Source organism: Rhea americana, unplaced genomic scaffold, assembly GCF_003343005.1.
Source record: "Rhea americana isolate MKP2758 unplaced genomic scaffold, rheAme1 scaffold_31, whole genome shotgun sequence".
NCBI classification, from domain to species: domain Eukaryota; kingdom Metazoa; phylum Chordata; class Aves; order Rheiformes; family Rheidae; genus Rhea; species Rhea americana.
Window position 1 is genome coordinate 5402343 of NW_028186435.1, and position 20316 is coordinate 5422658.

Below are 20316 nucleotides of genomic sequence, written 5' to 3' on the forward strand. Positions count from 1 at the left end.
CCATAATTCCTGCACACTCCTTCCAGAGCTTTTTCTCCCACCAGCAAGCCATTTATTTAGTCCCGGAGTGCTTTACTCTGAATTATGACTGCTGTCACAGCTATTCAAGAGACTTCATCTCCCCAGAGTTTGCATTCTTGAATTCAAAATTCCTGTGAGCCAGCCTTTTTCCCCTCATGAGCCAGCCAAAAAAATTTCGGCTCATGCCGTTCAAAGATTCTCACCCCCAAGCCACTTCCTGATTTCCCACTAGGCCGTGATAGAAAAGTSTAGTTGCTCAAACGGTATAGGAGAGGGCCAGGAAGGCTTTAAATACTGCAGTACACTCAAGGATCTGTATTAATTGTTTAAATGAGTGTATACCTAAAGCAAGTAATTTCAAGCAGTTAAAGCTGAACCTCAGACAAGGGCTCTGAAGCTCACTCTGTTTTCCACCTTGATACTTTCTTACCGCCGTTTTAGCATACCTGTGAGCACTAGTAAGAAGAAGAAGGAAAAGAAAAGGTTACAAATGATGAGGCAGGAAACAATGTAAACCAGTTTGACTGGATGTGACTGAGCAAATGTTGACAGACCGTAGCAAGTTACTGCAAAAGTTATGAGACAGATCCCACCCCCTTCTCCGCTGKGCTAGGTGAAACGCTGCTCTTTGCAGAATCCTTTCAACTCAGCCTCGGACTTGCGCAGCCGCATTATCAGGATGCGGGGCTTGTCAGCAGGTGTATTTTAGCTTTTTAATGGCACATTTGAGGTGTTTGTTTGAAAGTAGATCTGGGCTGTAAATGTACCGATGTGTTAAATTTGACCCAGTATAAGATTTCTTCTGAGCAGGTAAGCTGATGACTGGAACTAATTCGTTAGCCACCSTACATGTGCAACACAAGCTTTATATTAGCCTCAAAGAATGTAAACGCAAGGTGAACAAGATCAGAAAGGCAGTCTTAAAATTAGGCTTTTCAGTTTCCCCACCAAACACACTCAGCTGAATTAAAACAATCATCAGACTGAAGCAAGCAGGCACAAAGGAATATTTTTACCCCCCTCTTTTATTTTTTTTATCCAAGATACCTTGGAGTACTAATCCATATTGTGTGCAAAGAACCTGTAAAAACTTCCTTCTAAAATTACAACAACAGAAGAAATTAGGTCAACTACTAAAGAAGAGGTTGGATATAACCAAGTTATAGTACCACTGGGACACAAAAGGTAGTGCCTTATTATGCAGCATTTTGTCAGCTTACATAATTTATTGCTGTAGTAGGCATTCAAGGCAAGTAATGCTAAGACTGGATTTGCCAAAACATTGGGAAACTGTTTGACCATTAGTTGCCTTTGCTAAGACTGTGATTAGGAGGAATTGCTCTGTGTCTTTTCACCAACCCGTTGTCCCTGAGGGGATCAGGAAGGACTCCCTGCTACCCCCACAAAGTGCAGTGCTGCTTATTTGGCTCCAGTTGGAGTTTTCTTTGTGTCTTTTTCTCTGAGCATCAAATATGTGCCCCTGAAAAAGGCTGGGTACTGAGTGGCCTAATAGTGGGATTTAATAAAGTGATATCTGTTTCACTGTAATTGTATCTCATTTTCTTTCTAGGTGACTAGTAATCCTTTAGAGTGAATTTTCAAAGTGGTTAGCAGTGGGAGCATTCAGCTGGGGCTTGCTTGGACTTTCATAAAAGCCGAGCTTCTGAAATGCTATCTAGTGTTTGAAAACACTTTTCTCCAGTGTGGCTAGCAACAATAGCACGTAAGGTCTCACKTTGTGTCAGTGGCTGTGTCATGTATTAACGCTGCCCTCCAGTTTGGTTCTAGCTTCCTTTCTTTATTACACCACTGAATAAAAATGTTCTTGTCTGAAGCTAAAGCAATGTTTGAAAATTCAGTTTTAATTACTAGCACATGCATTTCTGTGACACAGGTTCCCAAAGAATCTGGGCATTGCTACTTTAATTTAGAAGTACTGATATCGTTGTAATGAGCATAATACAGACCCTAGACTACGTAAGATCAGAAGAACACAGCTCCTATTCTCTCTCCCTGCAGATTAAAAACTCTTTTGGATAGTACAGCAGTCCTTTGAACAGTAGCTGTAAAAGTTTTCTTGTGGTTTTTCCATGCTTATTATTTCAACAAGTACCTATAAAAAGTTCAGTTCATAAGAAAACAAAAAAGTCCTGTTTTTCCTGTTAGTGCTACAGGCTCATCCTCTGCTTCAGAATCCCCTTGGATTCCTTCCCTCTCACATCACCGGCTACGAAGGATCTGTAGGATGAGTTATGCCCTGTTTACATGGCCCAACAAGGTTGTCTTCAGGTTCTGCTCTCAGTGCACACGCACAGCGTGGAATCGCGGCCAGCTCATTTGCTTTCTCTCTGTTATGYTGTTTCTGCAGAGCCAAGAGGATTAGAAAAAAAGCAGCAAACATTCAATGTTGTTATTAAACCCAGTTCATTGGACTTTAAATAAACAGAGTAATAAATCTATTAAGGAATAAGATGCATTTTTTACAGTTACTCTTCAGGAGAGCCTCATGCCTTAAGGAAGAAAGAATGTGTTTTATGCCAGAGGCATTCCTGGGAAAGGTAAAGAGGTATGCAAATAGAAATCTAATCTGGTTCTGACGTATGTGCTCAGGCACAAAGCTATTGTTAGACAAACRCGCTGGTTCCTGAGCGGCAGAACTAACGAAGCCTGATTTCCTATGGATTTGTGTCCTTTGTCCCACATCTCCTTCTCCTTCCTCCCAATAATCCCAGCCCTCCTCGTGCCTCCTATGTCACTGCCACTGCCAAGAGACAACATACTCTGTGACTTGTCTGGAACTATAAAAATACTCCCTGGCTGTCAGTACCCGTGCTGATGGGCCAGCTGGCCATCAAGCACTGTGTAATGGCTAAGATCCTCCTGCCTTTTCTTCAGTCAAGGCAGTAATTTCACTCTCTGCCTCTTATACTGCTGCCAAGTTTTATGAAATATTTTTTWAAAAATAATCATCTCCCCATCATGTTTATCTCTCAACTTTGGTCAAAATCTGATTCGCCAGAGGCTTACAAAAATTATTAGGTGCAGGACAAACACTGTGATTGTGTAAGTTTTGTTTCCACAGGAAACTAGATTCAGAAGTTCAACTTCTTTTCTCTTCTTGAAAAGAAAACAAAAACAAAACAAAGGTTAATTAGGAAGTTTTCCCACAGTCATTTTCAGTGGCAACAGAGTTTACATAAGAACTGATGACTAACCTGCTATCTCATACTGAAAAGCTAATGTATGATTTTTTTTTAATAAAGAAATGTGTTAAAGCTTCTATTGCTGCTGCTAACTCTGAGAGCTTCATGGGGCTAAACATTTCCAGTCCACTGCATGATCATTATTGCCCTTTCCAAAGGAAAATGTGCTGCCTCCACTTTACATCCCTCTCCATTCGTAGTTTTAGCAGAGCTCCACTGGACTGCATCTACGTACTGCTTGGACTTTAGACTGCATTGAGCAATAAACATCATCTGCTCAGGGCGCTCCCTCTGGCATATTTGCTTGAATCGTGACCTTATGTTTTGTTTTTGTTGTTTATTCCAGTTTCTTCAAATACACACTCCCACTGCCTCTTTACCAGGCTGCCAGTGAGGAACCTTCTTTAACGGGCCTTATCTGTTTCTCCTCAGGAAGCCTAAACAGAGAAGTAAATAATGAGGACAGGCACACTTAAGCATACGCCTACCAAATTGCTTTACTTCTCCCTATCACACCTTAAAAAGCTACCGTCCCCCTGGCTAAGGAGRGCAGGATACAGCACTTCAGGAACACAAGAGAGGTGTCACTTCAGCAAAGGAAAACAAGGCATTGCCAGCAGCGTGGGACTGCAGAAGCCAGTGGGAAAAAGGAGAGGTTTGTAACGCAGCGTTGCCAGGTTGGAGAACTGGATGCTGACCAGCACCGGGGGGCTGCTGAATGGAAAGAGGGTTACTTGCCTCATGAAAATTCCAGGRAAGACTTCCATTTTATCAGTTTCCCCTTAAAATGGCTGCAACTTCCTATTACCGACAGCTGGGCTGAGGCCAGCAGCCGAAATGTGACTGMAGACCTCCCGAGAGGTGCTCAGCAGTCCGGGCCGGCGCGGGGCACCCGGACCTGCGGGAGGTCCGTAGGAGGGAAGGGGGCACGGGGCTAACGCCGTGGTGAAACGAGGTGGATCTTGCTGTTCTGGGCTGCCAGGGGAACAGAAGGTGTGGATCAGAGAGAGAGGTGGAGAAGACCGTAAAACATCTGAGTTGCTTGTGGGTCCAGGATTTTGGCACTCAAAGGGAGAGCTTTCCTGACAATGTGGAAAACTCCTTTGTTTGTACTAGGGCCGTGTGTACAGACATAACTGCGTGCAGWAGCACTAGATCTGGGCACAGTGAATACAAAACACGACAGACTGAGCCTTTCTTGCTGTTGCTGCATCTGTGCATACGCATATACAGTCACACACACACACACTTAGCCTTTTTTAGCCTTGGATTTCCAGGAGCGAGGCAGAAAATTAGTCTGGGTGTAGCGAGGTACAGAGGACCCAGGGTACAGAATTTTTCTGGGATCATTCGTCTGCCTRAGACCTAGCAGGAAGGGAAGATAATTGTAGCACAAATTATCTTTAGCTATAATTAGATGTTCACATATATTAAAAATCTTTAAAGATTTTTTTTTTTTTAAGTGTAATTTCGGGATGAAAATAAGGCTTAGTGCACTTCAGAATCTAGATGTTTCTCTTCTCAAATTCCTGTATACTGAGGAGAGTACCCCATTAGTGCTGCCTTGACTTTACAGTAAATTATCTCAGATGCGTTGTAGGAAGATTAGAAGACTGAAAAAAAAAAACTTTTTAAAATCACTTTTTTGAACCCATCAAACACTAGGCCATGACATGACTTTTGATCAACTGAAAAAAAAAAAAAAAAAAAAAAAAAAAAAAAAGGCATAGCCCTGACACTTGAACCAATGGTCATAATATTGTACTTACAACTCTGGCAAAAATTTCCAGTGTCTTCTACTATGCTAGATATTTCCCCCCATTTTTAAAATATGCCTATAACGGACATAGTTTCCTAGAGAGTCCTGCCTTTGCTATCTAAGCTAGGCACCACGCAACACAAACTGACCACATCTGCTCAGGCTAGTCTTCCAGTCAAATAGATTTCTTCTAGTTGCTTCTGCCAGTGCACTACTCTAGAATCTTATTTCTCAAGTGGTGAGGAACATCTCTCTAATTTCCCTCCTAAGTATCATATGGGAAGTCTGGCTGTGTCCTTCCTCTTAATTCCTTTCTTTCTTCTTACGCTTCTTTCTAATGTAGTGCTCTTGAGAGCACTCTCAGAGTCAGCTTAACCTCAGTTTTCATTCACTAAGCTAAATAAATCAGTTTCTGAACATCATAGTATCCTTTCTGCACAACACTTCCAGTTTGAATTGATCTTTCCTGAACACCAGTGAACAGAACTGTCTTTTGTCTTCTGATCATAAAATGCTTCTATTATGGAAGTATCTTTACATCTTTGTTAGGTCATGTGGGATCAAAAGTCAAAACATCAGATCTACTGCATTTCTTTYGCCTAGAAAGTCTGTTATTACCAAAGAAATGTGCCAAATAAGTCTGGCACAATCTATCCTTGGTAAAACTAGACAGCTTTTCATCCAATTTTCCTTCTATGTCTTCAAGTATTATTTCCTTTATTTTATTTTAAAAGCCTTGTATATTATTGTAGGTCATGCTACTGCTATAGGATTGCAAGGAACACATAGCAGATTAAATAAAATGTATTAAGAAAAGAGCTCAGAGAACAATAATTGTCACACAGGTCAAAATACGTCCTGTTAAGTCTGGTTCACTAACACTAATCACAGACCAAAAAGGAATGAAATCAAGCTTCTGGCAACAGCCTACATCAGTTCTCTGCAGCAGTACAAAAATCAAACTCTGTGGAATACCTGGCTGTACTTAGCCACAGCACATAGCTGTACTAGCCATATTTATCAGTCTCTGTCATAAAGGCTAGTTACATATTTGATGAGCAGTTTCATTGATCTAAACTCTACGGTAGCAAAGAGACCACAGAAGAATAGAAAGCAACCCACACACAGGTCTCCTGAGACAAGGTTTAAAGAGAGTGAATCTAKTACGCTGGCCAGCAAGGGACTCATCGAATTCACTGGCCTTTGTCTTCGGGAAGGCGGGAATCCCTTCTGGGAAGAAAACCCCTCCAGCCCTTAGCATCCCAGCAAAAGATTAGAGACTCTCTTTATCGGTCAGCAGCCCCATTTCACCCGCAGCACAGGAAAGGTTACGGCGAGGCCGCTTGCTTCCTGTCCTCGGGCAGCCCGCCGTCTGGTTGGAGAGGGCAGAAGTTTTAAGGACTTGCAATCCTGAGAGGAAACGCTACGAAAAAATACGCAGGAGCTACCCCTGCCCTTACAAGCTGGCTTTCCCAGAATAATTATTGCAGTAGGAGCTGGGATCTGGAGGACTTGTCTGACTGCGGACAGGACAGGGACAGCCACAAAGGCCGGTTTTTCTCCCTGCCACCTCCTCCAGCTCTAGGCGCGAGAGCAAAGCGACTCCTTCCTCCCAAAGTGCAGATACCTTTCCCAGAAGCACAAACCCTTTGCTCTGGGCTCTGCCTGTAATGACTTGACATTGATATAACATTTCCATATAATCTCTGAACACAGGAACTTTGGCACAGGCCCGTTAAACCATCCTTCCCTGCATAGCTGCTGTCCAAAATTGCCTCGTAACTTAGCAACTAACTTGCTACCTGCTATCACTCGTAGGCCTTCCTTAACATTACCATTTCCGAGCTTTTCCATTTCAGTATGTGTATGTATTTCAAGTAATTTCCCCTCTCATTTGTGGTGCTTCAAGAAACAAGTGTTTTTTGGTCCCCCCCCCCCTTTTTTGGCTGTACATCTAATCTCTCTGCAGTTATTCGATCACATCAGCATCCCTACAGCTCATTCTGATTTAAACTCACCCCACCCCACTGCCTATTCCACCTGCAACTTCAGTAATGATGATTAGCAAGAAATAATCACCCTTTAGCAGTTTGTAGTCAGGGCTAAACCACGGGATGTTAGAGTGACAGAGATAAAAGATCTAGAAACAAATAAACAGCTCCCCCTCCCCTCCCCACAACCGACCTAAAGTTCTGATTCCCACAACTATCCTAATGCAGCTTGTACAAAACTCTGTGCATCAGCAATAAATATCTTTCATTCCAGAACAACAGAAAAGCACACAAAGTAAACACCCATTTTCTGGATTAACATACCACGACCACCAGCCGAAGAACAGGCAGCTATATACACACCGCCAATGCGGCTGTTGGGTAACCGCCTCTGTTGCTGGGTGCTGTCTAAGAGCAGAGAGGGGCTGCGTGCCTTAGCCTTTACTTACGGATTGAAATAACTGGCTTTGCTTACAGTTTCTTTCACTGTTGCTACAGTCTTTATCTATTTGGATCTCAGATACTTACACAGTAAATTGGCAGATTTTTAGCACCTTACAATCCTCCCCCCCACATTTGTATCTGTTTATACATGATCTTATGGCTTGTTTTATTCAAAGGTATTTCAGTATCTCACGATCTTGTGGTTTTGATGCAGATGTTGATGTACTAAGAGTATACAGAAATATTTAAATTGATACTTGAAAGCCAATTTGTATGAAAATTTAAACAAGTGTATTCAGAAGACTGATAATGAAAYTTTCATGTAAACATACCTTGGGCTTCAGTGAACAAGTAAGGGCTTGCAAGAGGGAGCCTTTGGTCACATTTTAATGCATTAAATATTGTTTAATTAAATCTCGCATTAAGAACAAACTGAAAGAAAAACCACCTTTCCCTCCTCCAAATCTCTGTGTAACCTGTGTGTGCGTGGGGGGGGGGGGGGAGGAAGCTTGAAAACAATGCTAAAATCACAAATGGCAAATAAAAGATTCCAAAATGGATTTGTTTAATGACATTTTGAATATTTGGAGTTAGGAACTGCAAAGAAAAATAAGCTAGGAGTGCATAAGTACAGCAACATATATTTCATTACTATTAAGTAACAGCATAAAAGGAAAATATCTTTCATATATTGGCATCTATGAAAATGGAGGTGAGGCTGCTATTAAACATACACTTTTCATGGCAAACAATTTTGCTTTGTTAAATGATGACTACCACAATTTTCTTTATCAAACAGGATTAGCTTCCTTAGAGATTCCCAACCCCTCATTTAACTGCATTTTATGAATCATCAAATTTGTAACCTATTTGTCAGGTGTGGTCTGACACCTTAGGACAAACAAAGACCCTATTTCAAACAAGACAAGTTAACTACTTAACAGCTTGGTGGACTAAATACTGTTAATCCTTTCTGAAGTCTTGGATGCATTTTTTCCAAATGGCAAAAGAGCAGCATCCTAGCGTATTTTTTGAGAGCTGTGATCACAGGTATCTCCAATTCAAAAGGAAAACACACACACACACACACAAAAAAAAAAAAAAAAAAAAAAAAGAAGAAAAGAAAAAAAGAACAGCAACATAGTAGTATGTTGCAATGTATAGACTGGAACATGGTTAGAAGTATATAAAAAAACCCCACACTCAGAACTTTCTAAAAAAATAAAAGCTTGATTTTTTTTTTTTAAGAGGTATCCCTTTTTAGGGAAACAATTAAAAATACTGTGAGCTCTGCAAGAGTTTTCCTAAAAATGTCTGGTAGTATAAGCCTTATTTTAAAGTTGTCAAATTTTACCTTTAACTGCTAGAAACCCATCCTGCCTCCCTCCTCACCTCCTGCCAAGATAACTATTACTCACYCAATTGCTTCTGAAGCAACCTCCAAAGCTCTGTATACAACTTGATCAAATTCAATTGTATGCTGTAAGCATGCCATTATATTCGTGTACCATATATCGCTGTTTAAAGTTCTTGCAGAATGTGCCACTTACCCTTAAAAAAATAAGTAAGTAAATAAAACTTACCTCACCACATTTTCGATCAGGCTACTGGAAGACACCAAGCATGATTAGTATTAGTCAGGACCTGAATCAAGCTGATAGAATTCAGACTACAACGGGGCATGTAATGGGCTTTTAAGAAGAGTTTGATAGGGTGCATATTGGATCAGCAAAGTGAGTTAGGGTATTCGAAATATTACACAACATTAACGTGCCTAACTACAGGAATTAACATTGCCCCAAGTCTGATATTTGCTGCAATACTTTGTTACTCATTTCCAGTACTTTGTTTTGATACCAGCTGAGCAGCCTCCCAAGAAAAGTGGGATCTGCTTTCTTGGAATGGTCAGAATTCCAAGGAACACTATGCCTACACTGACATCTTCCCTCTCGATCTTTATCTATAGTTACAAAACTACATGTTAAGAGGAAATTACTGACGGAAAAATCAAATGTAAAATGAAGAGTTAACATTACTGCTTCGAAATATTTGGCAACAGGGTTAAAAAAAAAAAGGGGGGGGGAAGTGTTTTAAGCCAAAGGAAGCTTTCCTAACATAGACATGGCAGATGTATTTTAGACATCTCTAAGAGCGTATGTGCTTACTCCTGATTAAAGCAAACCCCAATATCCCATGCACACAGCTGATTGCAAGTGAACTTTCTATTTATGGGCTGAAAACAATGACATTGCTCATGCAGAAAGCTTCAGAATTAAACAAAAAGCCCTAAAAATTCAACAGATAAATAAAAGATAATTAGAGAGAAGCCACCATTGCCAAACTATGCAATAAAGAAATAATTTATTTCAGAATATAACTTCCAATATATATTAAAACATCAATAAGTATTTTTAAAAACTTATTTTACAATGTCCTTATTCCTTGAAGAGAGACTTTCCATGTGAGTTTTGTTCAATATCATATTGTCCTGCAGAGAAAGTTTCAATCATTAAAAAAAAAAGAAAGAAAAAAGGGTAATCCACTATATCTCTGAAAAGTCAGTGGGAGTTGCAAAAAAGTCTCGCCCACATCTTGCAACCAGTAGTTAAAAGGAACTAGTCATAGGAAGTCAGCTAACTTTGATGATTAAAAAAAGAAAAAAGTTCTCCTGTGCCAGGTCTACAGATGGTAGCAAGAATAAGAAAAATCACTGTCATGATATCACTGAAGTGTTATGACTTGGAATTTCTAGAAACTCAATAAAATTGGTATTTATAACTGCAAGCAGCTAGGATTTCACCGTTTATGAAGAAATCAGCTAAGTGAATATTCACTACCAGAATAAAGCTTATAAAAAAAGTATGGTCATTAACATGCAAAAYAGATTTGTGCGTAGAGAGACTGAAGTAGATTTCTGATATACATCAAAAATGTTTCTATTCGTCAACTCATGGTTTTAAGTACAACTCCTACAGCATTCATAAATGATGCAATCAACATTTCCAATAGCGAGGGGGTTAAACAGCAAGCAATTTAACAGTATTATTGAAACACTTCAAGTAAACAATTTAGCTAATACACACTAGTGAAAAAGACTACTTCCTTTCAGGTTTTAATTAAAAACAGGTGGAAATGCAAGACAGACTAAATCAGCTAAATTCAGTATACTCCTGCTAATACGTTACAAGTGAATATGATTTCATAAGAACTCTAGATCTCTATTCGTTCTTCAAAACACAGAGAAGCTCTAGGATCAACTTACATTTTGCAGCAAAAAGAACGATGCTCAATCTCCTTCCCTAAAAGGAAATGCATCCTTAAAGAATCTCCTGTATTTGCTAGCCTGTAGTCACTGAGAACCTGTCTAACCATGGAATTTCAGGAGAAATATTCACAAAAGTAGTTTTAGCATAGGCAGGCAACTACTCTTAGGTGCTCTCAAGCAGAGGCATGAGCTCTTCTGTAAAGCAAATCAGAGCTGGAGCTCAGCTTTAGCTGCATCCTTACTCTCTGTATGCTAGCTTAGAGACAGTCTGAGAAATCTGATTTTTCCAGATTAAATTTTGTCTTCTTTAATACCTTTTACTCAATCTGGCAGGCAGGAAATGAATAGATACATTCTGAACCACTAGGGGTTTACCACAGGCTTTCACAGCTGCAGTAGTTTTACAGGAAAACAGTCTCTTTTTCATTTACATCTTTTTGAAAAGTTCTGCAAATATGAAGCCAGTATCTAAAGTCTGAGAATTAAAAACTATTTCTGTGGGGTCAGAATTGCTACTTAGACCAGACTAAAGGCATAAACAGTATAATGCAGAAAAAAAATCTTCAGAGGGAAAAAAAATGGCAAGTACTAACTTAAAACTTCCTGGTTATGAATTTACTAATCATTTGACACGTTCAACTATTGCTTCTCAAGAGAAATTTAGCAGTATGTTCTATGTTTTTGCTTCTCACCTGCACCACAAAGTTAGTCTTCCGGGTGTGAGTACCCTTTTGAAAGAATCTGATGTTCAGAAATACACACAGGGTGTTTCTACCTTTTGAAGTGTTAGTGCAAATAAATGTGGTGCATCGTATTAGAAAAAGTACTAACACTGACCTTTAAAATCAGAAGAAAAATTCAGAGATTTTGCACTCTATACACATAAGACAACAGTAACAATATACTTTAAGACTTTACGGGCTTGGTAATTACAGCTTTTTTATTTATATTGTCCTTTCCATTTATGACATATTAACTTTATTCCTTGTTTGGAGTGGTCACCAAAAGATGTTGGGTTTTTTTTGGACACTTTCCCGCTTCCAGGACAATGCCATTCTATATTCTTACACTTCCTCCTTCTACCAGTCCCCCAAAGAAATCTATTTGTAGAACATCTATTTTTAGCAGAATGCACCCTATATTTAAAATCAGTTCTAAAGAAGTATTTTAGCAAGTATTTATCACATGTTCAGGCATACAGGCAAAGAAATACTGATTACACAGACTATATAGAACTACCTGTCCCAAGAAGATGGGAACTGACACCAAGACCATTCCAAACATTGAATTAAAGCCTCTCTACTTGAAAAATGTATCAAATACTATAAGTCAGTACAAGAAAATTTTTTAAACTTAAAGAAACTCTTGATGATTCTGAATAGATTCATTCATTTTAGAGAGGCTGTTTGGTTAGAAATGATTATTTTGCAGTAATAGCTGATACTGCTTATTAAAAGTTCTTTCCTTTTTAGTGTTAGAGTGGTYGTTCACCTACTAATTCTTAGTTAAAAAAGTCCTCTTAGCAGTGATTTGCCTTAAAAAGATTAAATTCAAAATACTTTTTTAAAAGTTGCATTTTATAATGAAAACTCAGTATATTTTATAGAAACATCAAAAATTCTTTATTTCAGGCCAGTCTAGAATTGTTACAGGTATCCACCACCTCCTCCTGACTTGCACATAATCGAAGATGGCACTCCCATCCATTAAGAAGTTATATGGTCATTACAGTACAGTCATAAAGTAGCCAAACAGCTTTGCTGTGATTAAGCAAAGCCAGGAGTGTGCTCTAACAGCATTTATTACCACTGCATAGATTACTCTCTTCATGTAAGAGTAGGTAAGGAGAAGAAATTTCCCTTAACTGAAGAAGCACAGATGGTAGCTCTTATCAAAGCAGTCATTTCATCAGTGGAAGAGTGATAAATTTCTGGACACACTGGACATTTTCCTCCATTGCTATAAGCTGCTTTAACCTGTTCATGGGTTGTTCAGAACCAGATTAAGCATACTTGCAGGTCTTCACTACTGCTTTCATCTTTATAATCACTAATGAAGTTCCACATTTGAAGGACCAAGGGGAGATATATATGTATATAATATATATATACACATATATATACATATATATACACATATATATTATATACACACTTAAAAAAAAACAAAAAAAAAAACCCCCAAAAACAGAAGACTGTCAGTATAGCTGTTCCCTGATCTATGACACTGCTTCAAAACCACCAGTTAAAATTTCTTTCTTGATGGAAAGGAATTGATGCTTCTAATGAGGAAAGCAGCAGAGATACTTTGCATCATTTAACTATACATTGTACTGCATTCAAACTTTTCTTCTAGTTATAGTGGTAAAGTTAACAACCAGCATATGGAATGAGTTTTAGATACTTACATGTACCAAAGGTAAGTTACCAAGAACTCTACAAATATACTACAAACAAAACATAGCAGTAAGCACTGCTATCATTACACAGTACTTTTTCATGAAACATGATTGATTGGACGGTCATCTGGAAAACAAAATGACTGTAATGTTACAAAAATAACAAAAAAAAAGTTTGATCACAGTAAGTACATGAACAAGTGTCAGAAGGACAGAAGTAAGCATGATGCAGTTAACACAAATCCTACTTACACAAGAGTGCTTCCAAGCCACAGAAAGTGTAGTTTTGCTTTTACATTAAGAATCAAGATTCCATTCTGACACATGCAACTGACTCTGGCAAGCATATCTGAATAGACTCTGGAGCATAATTCCAAGCAGATTCTTCTCTACCTCATGCAGCCCCATACAACTGGTATGAATGCCAGTCTTTACTGAAATGACACTTTGTAATAGCAAGCTGTGCACCAGTTCAGCAGGGAAGAAGTTAGCAGAAATGCATACACCATGCTTCAATCAGAGGTAAATTTCAAAAGATGTAAGATGTATGTACAGTTTGTTTCCAGGCACATCTTTGGTTACATTCTCAACACAGTCTGCTTTACAAAAAAATAAATAAAACAGTAAAGATGTGATGAAATTCAGGGCAGAGATAAAACCTTCTAGGTTTTCAGGAAGCAAGACAGTACAAGTCCAAAATGACGCTGTGTTACATCCACAAACGATAAAATCCCAGTGCTACAGTAAGGCATGTAAATACTGAACCTGAAAGAGAAAACAAAAATGAAGTGGAAAATGGAGACAATAAATAGTTAGCTCTTGGAATGTTTCTTCAGAAAGCTAAATATGCATCTTGCTACAATACTGAGAGCATAATTGCTACGCCTTGCCCATGTAAGAAAATAAGGTTTTTAATTCACATGAAGGTTTTTAATTCACAAAATAAACAATTGGGGTGGGGGTACATAAATGACAAAGGACGAGGAAGGAAAAAAAGTGCAGGAAAACTACTCTGGAAAAACTATCAAAAGGCTGAAAAACCCCCATGGTTGCTTACCATTCCAAACAAGATCAAAGATCAATACAGCAAGTTACAGTTGTAGTGAAGAAATGAATAGAGGATTATTAAATCACAGTAAAATATTTAACAAACAAGTAAGCGTAAACTGTCTTTTACTGAAGCTTATCAGTTGGCAATTTAAAAATTTCTACTGAAACAAACTCAAGTTTTGGTTTCTAGATATCCACACAAATGATTTTTTGCCATTGTTTTCAACAGGATCGCTTCAAATACAATGCAAAACTTTTTTTTTTTTTTTTTTTTTTTTTTTTTTTTTTGCAGACTTTTTTTTTTTTTTTGAGTTGAGGTGGTAGGGAACAGAACTTCCTCTCATTTTAATATATTGCTTTTTATTTTCTAGTAATGGTTCTCTGTAAAGGATATCCCTAACTAGCATATTGTGAAYAGATGTGATTGTACTTGTGACAAAATCCATCGTCAAAGGATGATCAAAATTCTAAATCAGAAGAATAATTTTCTACTGCAGACCTGCTCATTTAGTAGCACTGCATACTTACAGAGCTACAAAGAAAATGTCAAAATACTACAGCTTCCTGGAGTGATAATACAGATACATAACATGTATGGTATTTTCTCATGCACATGCCTGAAAAAGCAAAGTTTAAGAATGCACAATGCTGAACAGTCATTTCTGAACATTTCAGAAAAGCTGAAATGTTCCTGTTTGTAGACAGATCTCCATTGTGCAAATGTACCAGGCTGATTTTTAAAAAAATCTATACATTTCAAACTCAGCTCTTCAGTGTAACTGATCAGATACCCTACTTTTAAGATACGCATAGGAGAATTTTTTGACCCTTCTTGAGAGCCCATAAGTCTTTCAGGCTTCTCATACACATTATTATTACAATATAAAGCAGGGAAAAATCATACAGCCGAAGTCCATGCAAAATAAAGCCGTGAATCATAGGAACCTTAGTCTGCATTAAGTACACAGAAAATGCTACTAATGTCGATTGAGATTTTAAGTATTTTTTGAATCAGAATTTTTATAAATATTCTACCAAGAATTAGACAAGCAAAATTTAAGTGTTTAGCAGTTTCACTATCACAAACTACTTTCAAATTACTTACCTGCTAAGTACTTAATATTGTCCAGTTTGTGCGATTCTAGCATTGTCTTTAGACCTGCAACTTCTGTGTCTATTTTTCTGTCTGTTTGAGTTAGAGCTCGATCTTGCTGTGCATGCTAAAAAACAAAGCAAAGAAAGTGATGCAATTTGAATATTTTCCAGTTTATTTAGAAATTAAACCTATCCCTTTAAGCTGTATTTTTCGCTCCTCCTTAAATGTATCTTAACGAAGTACTTAATTTGCATTCAAAGCTAACAAGTTCCTTCCTAGTTGATTATATCCAAGGAATAGTATAATTTGGTGGACTCTGCAAATTTATATGATTACTCCTTTCCTAAGACATCATCCAGAAAGTGGCAGAACTGGATGCCTTCTTATCTCAATCTAGCAGAGTAATCATTAACTTTAACGTCAGTTGGCTGAATGACAGATTACAGTCACTGCTCAATTATAACAGTTATTGCTGATTAGGAAGTCCAAGAGCCTCTTGTGACAGAAATATATTGGAACATGAAGATTTATGGAGCATTAGAAATACTGAGAATTGCTCTTCTGACTTAAGAAGCATGCCTTCATCTTGTAATGAATTCTACCACAAAAGTAGTAACAGACAGATAGACAAATACTGAATCTGATTATGACAGAAGACAGGGCTTCTGAAACAAATGGGATGAAATTATTACTCAGAAAAGACTGAAAGATCAAAGATGTAAACTGAGAACACCTGCTATGTCGCTAATGTTTTCAGATCAGCACTACTGAAACACTGTGAATCAGTTAATGATTTAACACTAGTCACCTTCCTATGGTAATTCCTATGCTAGAGAACTGAAACAGGAGGAAGAGGAAAGACTTGGCAAAAATTCCTGTAAGAAGCAGCCAAATCAGTCTAGCAATTTGTTTCAGTCTCCACAGAACACATTAAAAAAAACAGTAGTTTAAAACTAATGTAAAAGTAGAATTCAATCTGGACAAAATACTATCTGCATAAAGTTTCAAAACAAAATGACCACTGAATAGTTTATCCACACCTGCAGGGATTTAAAAGTATATACAAAACTTTTTTATTCTGTAGCACAATTCAGTTACCAATATGGAAATATACCTGGAAATAAATGTATAAAGTGTCATTGTACTTTAAGTGCCTAAAGACATGAGCAATTTTAGAAAGAGTAACAGATTTATAATGCAAATACAAGAATATTTGTTATTTGATTTAATAATCAGCTCCTTACCAATTCCACTATTTCTGTCCTCATTTCAAGTAGTTTTCTTTCATTAAGTGAATACTGGTGAGAAGAAAAACAAAAAACAAAAAAAACAAAACATAAAAGCAAGATACCATCTTGACTTTTTCCACATACTTAAGAGTGTAGTTCTTTAGTTCCAAATTCAGTAGAATGCTTAATCTAGCCAACAAGACTCATTTCCTGAAAACACTTAGAGATAGTACTGTAGAATGACCGGTATCCTTCGGGAAAAGGGAATTTACAGACAGGTGTTTAACCACACCTCTGAGCTGTAAAGTGGAACCAATCCATCAGAGACATCTGTGACAACTGCATGTATTTATAAACAGCTGGAATAAAAATTGGCAGATGTACATTTCTGAAAACAAAAGACCTGTAATTCTAAACAGTAACTCTGAAACAGTTAACCAACCCATTGAGCACACAAACATGACTTAAAGATGTCAAGATCAAACCACCCCCCTGTTCAGGAAGGGGAGTATGATTTTAAAATACATCAAATTTAGCTATGAAAGAAATGTTTAGCCAGCATATCTGTTCACCAGTTGACACTCCGAAATGATGGTCAGAGCAATACACTGGAAACATCAATAGAATGTATCAATCAAATACACTAAGTTTGCATCTCTTGTTAAGCCATTCATTTGTGGAACAGCAGAAGTTGTGGCTTGTTTATAAATTATGGTTATTTGGGTTCAAGGCAAGTTAAATCCAAATGAAGTAAGAGGCATAYCTTTAAGGCAGGTTACATTTCTGACTCATGAGCAGGCATGATTTACCTTGACATTTGTAATGGCTCCTATCCTACTACAGGAGCAATTCAATTATTCATAAGACAGCTGCTAAACCGACAAGTCTATAGTGCAGAGTATTAAGGTCATCGGGCACCCATCTCAGAATCCTCAGTTAAACAGCAATAACCTCATCCCATTTGGAAAGTCACTTTATTTTTCTCCAGTCTGGAAGCTTATTCCACTTTAATATTAAACTCAGATTAATCAACATAAATGCCTCAACATTGAAAAACCCTCCTTAAAGATCTAAAACTCTATTTGGACTTCTGACAGATCTAAAGATCAAACTGAGAGGTAGCAGAAGGCTACAAATGTGGAAAATGTTATATTGCAAAGACAAATAACAGCATGTCTACAATTAATGAAACATCAGTACCTAGATCCTCCAGAACAAAGAAAAGGATAAAGAAAAAAATCAGATATTCTGCACAAACAAACATTTTTGAAAGTGGTAAGATAGTAGAATATCTATAAGAGAATCTAATTTAAAAATTGTCTGAGGTGAAGATTCACATCGGAATAGGTCCTTGCTTAATATATTAATAAACTGATCATCACTATCAGACACTGCAATGCATGATGACATGAATATATATGGAATTTTGTACTGTACTTAAAGTTTTAAATCACATCTATACCACTGCAGATCACCACTGCATGCACAGACACATATTAAGCAATGAGGGATTCTCTAGGAAATGTAAAGAAGTATGAACTAATTAAAAGATAAAACACACATGCCTTAAAATGTTTAAAATTGCCCACTTTGGTCTCRAACAATTAAGAAATTTGCCTTTGATACTTATTCCAAGCAGGACTGAAGGATAAGAACATTTTACTTARTGTTTCAAGTTACGTTACTTTAAACTTATGATATTTCTCTTTTGAGCAGCATGTTAGTAAGAGATGAACAGTGTGCCTTCAGTTAGCCTGAGTTTTATTCTCAGAAAGGCACAAATTCAGTCATAAGTCTCTTTTATGTCCAAGTAAATATGATAGCAATGCTTTATCTACTACACAAAATACTGAATTAGGTCTCTCCCCCAACTCAACATGCACACTACAATCTGTTCCCAATTCATCTTCACTTTTCCTGTTCATGCACGTGTAAGCTGGCAACTGAAACAGGGGAAAAAGGAAAAAAAAAGAGTAATTTTTACTTCAACTATAATTGTATGGCACACTACAAAGCAGGTCAACTTTCTTCAGAGAGAAGACTGACACAAAGTTTGCTTTCCCTGGAAGGCAGTCAATATAATGTGGTACTCTCAGCTATGCCCTGGGTCCACATTCCAGGTTTCTACATAAATATACAAAAAGAAATGGTACCTAATTTATCACCTGTAAAGTGGAGTTAAACAGGATTTGCAAGCCCAGTATATTGCAAAGCTTATGATCTACCCAGCTGATACATATCACATGAAGAGTTTTTCTGTTTAACGTTTGCATAAAATGTTAGGTTTTAAAAATGAATTTTACCTGCTCAAAATGTACTTGTTCAAACATCTACCATAGTAGTTTAATATAATGACTAACACCGTTACCTAACACAGTTGTTACCTAAACTAATTATTGTGAATAACTTCCAGGGGCATGCACAAAAGATAGAAGAATTGTACTTTTACAGCTCTTACTGCCTAGAGTCAAAATAAATATTACTTCTTCATTATGCACCTATGAAAAGTGACTGATCAGGAAATAAAATCCATAGAAAAACATTATTAAAAGGCTCTACAATTTAGATGTTGCAATCTTTGAGAACCTAGAAACTATCCAAGAAAGATCCACAGGAATAGAGTGTTACATAAAATGCAAAAATCTGTTTTATCTTTTAATTCCTCTTCTAAATTATTCTAAGATCCCATCAAATCAATTCTACCATATATTTCAAAGTCAAAAACAATCTGAATCAATACCAGTTACAATAAAGTCAAATAAATTCAATTACAATTACTTTCACTATAGGATTGCCTTACAAACCAGCTATGCTGTTATTCCCTTGCTATGGGGATATGAAGCATCTTCAATGGTGGCAGTTTAATGAAATTTTTAAACTTTATTCAGTGTGTAAAACAAAGATATACTAATAATATAAAAAACTTCAAACAACTAGTCAGCATTTTTGAACATAAAGAGCTAATATATTGAATTGTACCTCATAAATCCCCATGTTAAAACAGTATCTAAATAGGTAGAGATCCTAAAAACAACTATGCCACCTTATACTAGAGCAGCATATGGATAAGCAATCTGGACTGACACCAACATGAAGATGAATGATACTACAGATTAGTAAGAAAATGATGTTCTTACCCAAATTTGAAGATTACTCAATGTTTAGATGTCGCAAGAAAACCACAACCAAAACTTACCAGTTCTTTTACTCTGCTCTTCTCTAGGTTGAGGTTTAACTTGTTATCTGCACGAACTTTAGTTATTTCATCCTAGTGGAAAAAAAATTGATAAAGCAGCCAGCAAAAATTTCTCTCTTTTCAACTATAAGCAAATACATGAGGCAAATAATTGTGCCTTTCATCAAATATTTCAGAAATCAAGCTTCTCTCTAATTAAGGTGCATCTTCTTMCAAAGTGTTAGTATTCCTATCCTTCCCCCGGAGAAATACTGATATTCTACAGGATGAATTAGATCTCAGAATCAAAAAATAACAATTGCTTTTAAAAACAGAACATTGAGAACAGAAGTTAAATTGACAGAACATCCTTCCATARATAAGAGGAATACTTCATATATCCCATGACTCACTCAGATTTCTAGAAATCTATGCCTACCTACACGTGTAAGTTGTACTTTATGAAACAATTCTGATGCTCAGAATAATCTCAGAAAGCAGTTTCTAAACTATAGAATTAAAAAAGTATCTGTTCATAAAGATATCATTAGGGCTTTTAGAAAAATCTGCACACATCAGAACTCAGGAAATTTTTTATTWTATTTTTAAAATTCAATATATATTTTTAAGCTACCACAGAGTCCTTTATTCATATTTTACTTTATCAATAGCTTAAGTGATTCTT

At 37.1% G+C, this 20316-nt stretch overlaps 1 protein-coding gene across 1 annotated transcript in view; it reads right to left on the minus strand.

The window, feature by feature from the left end:
• Positions 1–9762: 9762 nt before the first annotated feature.
• The window catches only part of MCUR1 (mitochondrial calcium uniporter regulator 1), a 28021-nt gene continuing 17467 nt past the window's right edge, over positions 9763–20316 (minus strand). Inside the window, exons 8-11 of the mRNA XM_085310096.1 lie at positions 19653–19724; positions 16472–16525; positions 15237–15351; positions 9763–13846 (exon numbers count right to left, since the gene is read on the minus strand). Coding sequence (XP_085166222.1) covers positions 13791–13846; positions 15237–15351; positions 16472–16525; positions 19653–19724 — 297 coding nt within the window. The 3' untranslated portion in view covers positions 9763–13790. The remainder of the gene's footprint in view (positions 13847–15236; positions 15352–16471; positions 16526–19652; positions 19725–20316) is intronic.